The sequence below is a fragment of the Helobdella robusta genome (assembly GCF_000326865.2).
Source record: "Helobdella robusta unplaced genomic scaffold HELROscaffold_22, whole genome shotgun sequence".
NCBI classification, from domain to species: domain Eukaryota; kingdom Metazoa; phylum Annelida; class Clitellata; order Rhynchobdellida; family Glossiphoniidae; genus Helobdella; species Helobdella robusta.
The window spans coordinates 2,725,686-2,735,922 of record NW_008704170.1 but is presented as its reverse complement, the minus strand read 5'-3'; the positions used below and the strand labels follow the sequence as shown (position 1 = coordinate 2,735,922).

General features: G+C 35.9%; 1 protein-coding gene across 1 annotated transcript; it reads right to left on the bottom strand.

Annotated features, from left to right (window-relative positions):
- Nucleotides 1-3,056: 3,056 nt before the first annotated feature.
- HELRODRAFT_78584 (hypothetical protein) lies at nt 3,057-6,746 on the bottom strand (the record flags this gene model as incomplete). Its single annotated transcript, XM_009018784.1, has 7 exons — nt 3,057-3,782; nt 3,879-4,239; nt 4,537-4,784; nt 4,890-4,962; nt 5,103-5,243; nt 5,940-6,430; nt 6,609-6,746. Coding segments are annotated over 7 exons (2,178 nt in total), but the record flags the coding sequence as incomplete, so codon positions are not given.
- Between the last annotated feature and the right edge of the window lie 3,491 nt (nt 6,747-10,237).

Genomic DNA, 10,237 nt, shown 5'->3' with positions numbered 1-10,237 from the left:
TACATACATACATACATACATACATACATACATACATACATACATACATACATACATACATACATACATACATACATACATACATACATACATACATACATACATACATACATACATACATACATGCATGCATACATACATACATATATACATACAAACATACATACATACATACATACATACATACATACATACATACGTTCAAATGTGTACTAGCAGTATATTCATATCTTGTTTAACGTTGTGTTGTTAAGTACAAAAAATGTGGTCTTGATTGTGATGATGAGTGTGATGATGATGATGACGACAGTGTGGTTTTGATGATGACGACGATGATAGTGATGATGATGATGGAAATATTTAAAAATTCGAATATACAAAAAGAATGCATCGCCAAAAACAAAACGTTTGAAAATTTATGCCTCCAGGTGTCGCCATGACAACTATTCCGATGATTACGTCATAGTGGCCGTCATCATCATCATCATCAATAGCCGCAAGATTCTCGTCTTTGACGTCATCAAAATTATCTTCTTAATAGTAGCGTTAACAATAGTATTACTACAATGCGGTAGTAGTAGTAGTAGCAGTAGTAGCAGTGGTAGTAGTAGTAGTAGTAGTAGTAGTAGTAGTAGTAGTAGTGTTTGTTCCCGTGGGTTCATCTTCCGTTTGATCTTTTATTGTTCACGTTTGGCGCGCTGGAGTAAGTTTTTACTGCTGCTAAAGATGATATTTTGTTATCATCATCATCATCGTCGTTGTCGTCGTCATGATCATCATCATCATCGTCATCATCATCACCACCGATAGCAGTTTCATCATTATCAGCATCTCACAAGGGTCCTATTGCGGATTTTTTTCCAAGCGAAAATTTAAAATTAAGAAATGTAAGTGGGCTTGTTCGAACATTCTCACACACACGCACACGCACACATACAAACACACACACACACACAAACACACACATAAACACACACACACACAAACACACAAACAAGCACACACATGTGCGTGCACGCGTTTCATGTCTGTATGTTTACATTCTTAATAAAGTGTCTGTCCGGTGCATTTAACCGTTGGTATCGGGGCAAAGATAAGAGGTAATTATGATAATGATGTCGATGATGATGATAATGATAATTATAATTATGAGTATTATAATTATGAGTATTATAATTATTATAACTATAATAATTGAAATATATACAATTGTATAAAAAAATTTTTCACAAACAATCGCTTACACGCCATTACTTATATCAAAAATGAATACGCATAGCATACACACATACACACAGATACATAAAGATACACACGCACACATACAAACAGATACACACACACATACACATATGTACACACAGACGAAAGATATTTTCTCCAAAATGTCAGTAGGTGTGCATGTATGTTCTTAAGAAATTTTATCTACACTTGGGTCATTGAAGAGGATTTTTTTGAAATTTGAATAAACAAATGTAGATAAACCTACATACAAACACACACACAAACACACATACAAACACATACACACATACAAACACACACATACAAACACATACAAACAAACAAATACACGCGAACACACCTTTTCATACAAACTAGTTTCATACAACACACAAACGCACACAAACATTTGTGTATTCATATTCGGGAGACCCGCACATACAAAGATACAGCTACAATGTATGTGTACGCATAATGTACACATACACATGTGTACAAATACAAGAATACGCACTGAATGCAAATAATAATAATAACAATAATAATAATTATAATAATAACAATATAATAATACCTCAACTTTCTCCAAGTTCATCTCAGAATCCAGGATATCTGGTATTTTGGATAACTTCTTACTGGCGTTTTTCACGTAGTTGTTATTATTATTAGTATTATTATTTTTGTTGTGCTTGTTGTCGTTTGAGTTACCTTTATTATAAATATTAATGCTATTGTAGTAGCAGTTCTTGTTATTTTTATTATTGTTATTATTGTTATTGTTATAATTATCGTTATTATTATTACAACAACTATAATTTGTGTTGTTATTGTGCTTATTATTACAGCTCTTAGTACTGGAAGCGGTTCCGCTGTTGAATTTTTTGACGTCATCATCATCGTCGTCGTCGTCGTCGTCGTTGTTGCGGTCATCAGCCACGCCGTCCACACACCGACCACCCATCACTAGCTTCTCTTCGAACTCACCACCAACTTCACTTACCACACAACTTTTCCCGCCAACAACGCCCGCGCAATTGGTTTTACCCTCCCCAAGGCCAAGGAATTTTGTCGTCAGGGTTTTTTTACTCTTACCTGGTTTCGCTTTCGAACTCGGCTCGAACTCTGCGCTATTTTTATCGCTGGGTTTTTTGAACTTTCTCGTTACCAGGATGGCTAAAAATAGAATGAGGAGAAGGAAGACGATGAGGAGGATGAGGAGTGAGGTTATGATGATCATTCGGTTGTCGGTCATCTTGCCAAAAAAGCCATCTGATGAATGGAGAGCCACTGCTGGTCAGTGAGTGAGTGAGTGAGTGAGTGAGTGAGTGAGTGAATGAGTGAATGAGTGAGTGAATGAGTGAATGAGTGAGTGAGTGAGTGAGTGAGTGAGTGAGTGAGTGAGTGAGTGAGTGAGTGAGTGAGTGAGTGAGAGAGTAAGTGAGTAAGTGAGTGTGTCACTGTTAAAAATTGGTGAGGGAATGTTATTACGAAAAATTTCAATAAATAAATATATGCATACATTCATAAATACATACGTACACTCACACATACACACACACACACACACACACACACATACACACACACACACACATACACACATACACACACTTACATACACGCACACACGGAAAATATTTTTTAAAACTTAGAAGTAAAGATTTACAAAAATCTTACATCTGCTGTCTAGACAAATAACAAATGAACACACACGCACACACACACACGCCACAGACATACATGCAAACACACACACGTCACACACACACGTCACACACACACATACAAACACATACACACACACGCCACACACATACAAACACAAGATTATTCTAACGATGATAATTAGCGTCGACAACGGTAAAATGCAGGACAGCGAAATTCTCCATACTCTTTCCATAACCTCCTCCATCTCTCACCCTCACAACAAGAGAAAAACTTCTATTCAGATCCTGAACCTGGAACGCCCTACTCAACTGAATACTTCCGGACTTCCGATCCAACCGAAAATATTCGGAAGCATTTCCGGCGGAAGTGACGTCGAAAGTTAAATCGGCGTTGTCGCCAATGTCGGCGTCGCTAGCCGTCAGAGCAGTGACTTCCGCTCCGAGCGGGTGAGTGAGAGGGACGAATATTCGTTCTTCGTGATTACTTGGCTGAATAAAAATCGGTTTGTTGTCGTTTCGATCAAGAACTCGAATGAAAACATTCGCCGAATCGTTGAGTCGGTTTCCGGTCCGACTGATCGCTTCGACTCTTAATTCGTAAAACTCTTTCACCTCTCTGTCTAGGATGCGTTTTGTTGTTATTGCTCCGGTTTGTTGGTCGATCCGAAATGGAGGTTCGTCTCCGTTGTTGTACATCGATTGAAGTCGGTAATTAAACGAGCCGAACATTAAAGAATCGTTATCGACGGCTCTGACGATACCGATTTGTGTATGTAGCGGCTGGTTCTCTTCAACCTGGAAAGAAAAATTTCTCAAAACGAATTTTGGACCGTTATCATCTACATCGGTTATTCGGATGGTCACCCAGGCTTTTGACGTCAGGCTGTTGTTCTTGTTGTTGTTATTGTTGTTGATTTTGTTATTATTGTTTTTCTTCCGATTATTATTACCGAAGTCTGAATTAAAATCGCCTGCAGTCGAGCGAACGTTGCTAGCCATCACTTGGAATCGGTAGTTATCAACTTTCTCTCTATCCAGAGATTCGCGGACAGTAATGACACCGGTACTCGGTTCGAGTTTGAAGACATCATTGGCATCGTCGTACCCGATATTCGTTCTGCCTGAATCCTTTGAATTGGAAACAATGGAATAAAATATCTCTGCGTTGGGACCAAAATCTACATCGGTGGCTGAAACTTTCAAGACGAAAGTATCAGCTGCTGCAGATTCAGAGATGTCCTCCTCATACGATAGTTGATCGAATATCGGAGCATTGTCGTTGGCGTCGGTTACGTAGAGAGTGAATGATTGGTTGGTTGAGAGTCTAGGCGTACCCAGGTCGTGGCAACTGTACGGGGTTAAAAATTAGGGGTTAAAAGTTAGGAGTTAAAGGTCAAAGGTATACGTTTGTTTACTTTCGTTCCTTAGACAGTCTTTCAATTATTTTTATGTACTATAATTTATTAATAATATTTTAATTGGTAAACTTCAATTACATCATTTGATAATTTGTAAATATTGTAATAAATGACAGAACCAGAAAGTTTAGAGTTCGACAAACCTGACAATGAATTCGTATTGATCTTTAACTTCCCTGTCAAACACAACAGCAGACCTCAACTCCAGAATGACCTGCTTGCCGAACCAGTCATCATCTTCATCGCTATTGCCATTACTAAAACTATTTCCTACATAATCAAGCGCTAGATTATTATTATTTTCAGCATTATTTGGCGTTCTCATCGTCAATTCGTCACCAAAAAGTTGACATACTACTCTGCCATTGGTTCCTGAATCTAGGTCAGATACGGAAACGTGACCTACAAAGATGCCAGCTGATTGGTTCTCGAGAATCTCGAGGCGTTTGTGGTCGGTGAAAAAATCGAATGTGACCTGAAAAATTTTGAATAAATTAATTGAAATTTGATAAAAATTAAATTATTGGAATAAGATTTGAATATATTAAAAAATTGTGGGTGAATTTAGTATTATTGGTACCTGTGGGGCGTTATTGTTGACGTCATCGACGATTATGGACAACGTGGTCATTACTGGCGATGGACTTTCAGATCTGGGGTTACATTTATTTTTATTCGACCAATCAAAACTAGCCGAACCACTCAACCGACCAATCAAAACCAGCCTAACAACTCAACCGACCAATCAAAACCAGCCAACCATCTCAATCAACTCAGAAAAAAAACAACAAACCTATCATAGGCCATGATGTATATTTCGTAATTAGGGCTGCGAAAATGTTCCAGGGCTTGCAGGAGTACCACATCCCCCCGCTCTTCATCAACCGCCCATGTATCTCCGTATGATTCTTGACTTTTGGGGCTCAGTTTGTACCTTCATGACGAGGTATTTTGTGATATTTTGAAATATTTTGTGATACTTTAAAATATTCTGATGTATTTTGTGATATTTTAGAGTATTTTGACGTATTTTGTGATATTTTGAGGTATTTTGTGATATCTTGATATATTTTGAAACAGTTTAAAAAAAATTTCAAGCTATTTGAGACATTTCTAGGCTTAGAATGCGTCTATCAAGGAAGTATTTGTTTATGTAGTTCGATACGCAAAATACAATGCCTCACAGTACATACAAACATACAGAAGCATGCAAACAAAGAACAAAATACAATACAATACAAGTACATTAAAAATGTATTGTAAACTTTAAAGATACGGTCATTACCACATATTTGTAGCAATTGTAGTGGCAGTTGTAGCAGCAGTAATAGTTGGAGGTAGGCGTGCAAGCACTCAAAACGTCACGAGTTATTCCAGTTTAAAATTATGAAGCGCTTTATAATGTCTTTGCACACGTGAAAAAATTTAAAAAATAGTTTTCTTGTTATTTGGCAAATGGCTTAATGGGGGGAAGGTTTTTATTCAATTTTCGTGAACGACCTTTGCGAATTTTTTCAAACATTTTTTTGGTTTAAAATTTTAGTGAAAAAATTTAAATTAATCAACCGACCAATCAAAATCAACCAGTGAACTGTCTAACCAATCAGCTCACAGCTAACCGGAAACTAACCTCACTCTTCCGTTCAGTCCCTCATCCAGATCAACGGCCTTCACCTTTATGACCACGGTACCCTCGGGTGTGTCTTCCGGTATTTGTACCGAGTATCGCTCACTTTCGAATACCGGATTATTATCGTTAACATCACCGACGTCTACAACGATACTCGTGTTACCGACGTGCCGACCATTCGAACCGCCGGAATCGTAACAGGCCAGTGTCAACACATACCGATCTGTAACTTCTCGATCGAGTTCTTGTTTCAACATCAAGAACGGCAAGCGATTTGTTACTCCCATCTCTGTTTCTTCGATAGTTTTCAAGTGAAAATGCGTCGTTGAGTTGATGAGTCGGTATTCGAATATACCGTTAGCCGGACTGTCGGCGTCTGTAGCCAGAGGAAGCGGAAAGAGATCGCCGATTGCGGCATCTTCTGGTACGGTAACGTGATATGTAGGGAGCGGGAATTTCGGTGAATTGTCGTTGATGTCTAAGATGTTTATCTGTGTGGGTGTGTGTGTGTTTTGGGATGTGTGTCTGTGTGTTTCTGCGTCTGAAAAAACTAAAAGATACTACAAAAATGTAGCAGTAAAAATAGTAAAGCAAGTAAAGCAAACAAATACACAAACACACAAATACAAACAAACAAACAACCAAACACAAACTTAAGCCAACCTTGACATTGAGTATGGTAAAATACTCGGGCGGGTGTGTGGCTATTTTTAGATCCAACTCGCACCTCACCTCCCCCGGACAAATGACGTCACGATCGATGACGTCATTCGACGATAGTGTACCAGACACGTGATCGAGGTGAAAACGCGATGAGTAATTATTATTATTATTACTCTTATTATTATTATTATTATTATTATTATTGTTATTATTATTATTATCTATTATTATATACGTTAATCCTGGAAACAGTAGGTTATTTTTATTGTCGTTAATGTTATTTTTGTTTTTCCTATTGCCATTATTGGATTTCTGGTTGTTGTTATTGTTGTTGTTGTTGTTGTTGTTCCTTCTTTTATTATTATTGTTATTATTATTATTATTATTATTATTATTTTTATTATTATTACCATTATAAACTGCAAAATAATCGCTAGTACTGTAAAGCCTTCTGATATCGACTTCATCGTCGCCGTCGTCATTATCGTCATAATAATGATAATTATTATTATTATTGAAATTGTATAAATATTTATTAATATTATTATTATAGTTTTTATTATTATAATTATTATTATTATTATTATTTATGCTCCTTAATTTTTTTTTGACGTCATCATCTTGGGCGATGTTAGCGATGAACGTTCCATTTGGTGACTCCTCCAATAGCGAATAACGTAACGTCACAGGTGATGATGATGATGACGACGATGATGATGATGATGATAGCAATGATGATGATGATGATGACGATGATGAAAATTGCGAGTTCAAGGGCCTCAGTGATAACAACAATAATAATGATATTATGAAGAATGTTGTTGTTGATGTTGTTGTTGATGATGATGACGATGATGGTGATGATGGTAGATACATTTTTCTGTTGATTCTATCTCCCAAGCTTTATCTGACTATTATTATTATTGTTGTTGTTATTGTTGTTGTTATTATTATTGTTATTTAAAATTTCAATAACAACAACAACAACAACAATAATAATAATAATAATTTCCAAAGATCATAAATAACGTTAAAATACACACCCGTAAGTAAAAGCGTAAAGGATAAATTTAACTGTATCGATCATAAATAATAACATTAATACTGGATAGAGTGAATAAATTATACACAAACGACGGAGAGAGAGAGAGTGAGAGAGAAAGAAAAAGAGAGAGAGAAAGAAAAAGAGAGAGAGAAAGAAAGAGAGAGACGCAAAAAAAGAACTACAGAATCACAGAACGAAACAAAATGATGATTTAAAAGATGAGAGAATTGAAAATTTAAAATGAAGAAAAGAAAGAAAAAGAGAAAGGGGAGAGAGAGAGAGGGAGAGAGAGAGGGAGAGAGAGAGGGGGAGAGAGGGAGGGAGAGAGAGGGAGAAAAAGAGAGAGAAAAAGAAAGATAAATTATTAAATAAAAACAGTTCTTTGTGCTTGTAGATAATAATGATATTAATATATACTTTCAACATTCGAATAACTTAATCTCACACTCAATAAAGCAACTGGTTAGCCGGCTCTGGTTTATGAGTCCTTTATTGTTTATGTATGTGCGTCTGTACGTGTGGATGTTTGTGTGTACGCGCGCGTGCGCGCGTGTGAGTGTGTGTGTGGGTGGGTGTGTGTGTGCGCGAACATCAAACAATGCAAACAACACTTGTATTTAAACAAAAGCAATTCAATACCCAACACTCTTATATACAAAGTTGAGTGGGTTATGATTGACGTTGTGTATGTGTATTCTGCCACAATTATACCTACACACACACACACATATACACACACGCACACATACATACACACATATACGCACGCACACATAAGTTCACACATACATAAATTTGCACATGTCGCAATTATGCAAATAGAATTAAACCTCATACACCACGTAATCTAACAACAAAACATTGTATAGGCACATACAAAACGAACACACACACACACAAGCATCTTTTTATTCAGGTTACAATCGGACGAGCAGAAAGGTAACAGTGTAACACGGAGAAAGTTCAAACATGCATGTATGTATGTATGTGTGTATGAATGTATGTATGTATGTATCTATGTATCTATGTATGTATGTATGTATGCTAATTTGTATGCTTACTTAAAATCGCGATTAGACATGGCGTGTGAGATGTGTGTGTGTACAGTAACTTTCACATCTGCGTCAGTTATTAGTATTTTTAATAATTACTAATTGACCTTATTTCTAACTTCACTACTAATACTACTGCTGCTACTACTTCTGCCCGACGGCAGCTGGTGAAGCTGCTGTTATTACCACTACTACTGCTGCTACTTTTACCACTACTTCTACTGTCGCGATGGCTTTTAGAATTGACATCCATTTAGCTTAAGAAATATGAACGAATGCTGATAATATACTGAATGAATTTATAACAATAATAATAATATTTTTACTACTACTACAAACGCCATTACTATCACTACTACTACTACTACTACTACCTACTACTACTACTACTACTACTGCCTACTACTACCTACTACTACTACTACTACTGCCTACTACTACCTACTACTACCTACTACTACTACTACTACTACTACTACCTACTACTACTACTACTACTACTACTACTATAACTTCTACTACTACTACTACTACCAATAATAATAGTAATAATAAAAATATTTATAATAATAAGATTAATTACAAAAGACATGAATAAAGGTCGGGCTCACAATTCAGAATGGATCCAACTCTATTGTATATCGTCCCAACTTTTCATTTTACAATTATTATCATTAATTAATTAATTAACTAATTATTTAATTATTCAAGTAATTAATTAACCTTTAAATCAATAAACTAATTAACTGATTGACTAAATTATTAACTTATCATAGCAATCTGCAATGTTAACGAACACAGTGATCTGACAACCATCAAACAAAATTTTTCAGGGCTTTTATAAGAAGACTTCGTATATATATATGTATATGTATATATAGTTATACTATATGTTATATATATAATTGTTATATATATGTATACATAGTTTGTATATATATATATATAGCTTATAGTTTATATATATATGTGTGTGTGCATGTCTGTGATTGTATACAAAATACATATTTATACTAATAGATGAAAAAAGAGAGAATGAGTCAGAGAGAGAAAGAAAGAGAGAGAGAGAGAGGCAGACAGACAGACAGACAGACAAACAGACAGATGAATAAACATAGTGATTGGTATCTGTTTAATAAGCAAGCGTCAAGTGCCAATGAGTTATAATAAAATCATAATTATTATAATTATGACGATGGCGATGATGATGACGATGATATTGACATCGTCATCATCAACATCATCATCATCATCGTCGTCGTCATCCGTACGTCATAATCGAGTCTAACATATCAGAATCACTTCGGTTGTCGTTGTTGTTGTTGTTGTTGTTGTTGTTGCTGTTGTTGTTGTTGTTTTAGTTCGAATGAAAGTTAGTTAGATAATTAGTAAGCTGGTGTGAATCGAGTGACCATTCTAACAACCAAAAAATCTCATTACAATGACAATGGAAGGTGTTTGTATATGCTATCATCATCGTCGTCGTCATTATTATCATTATCATCACCATCTTCATTTTCATCATCGTCATCATCATC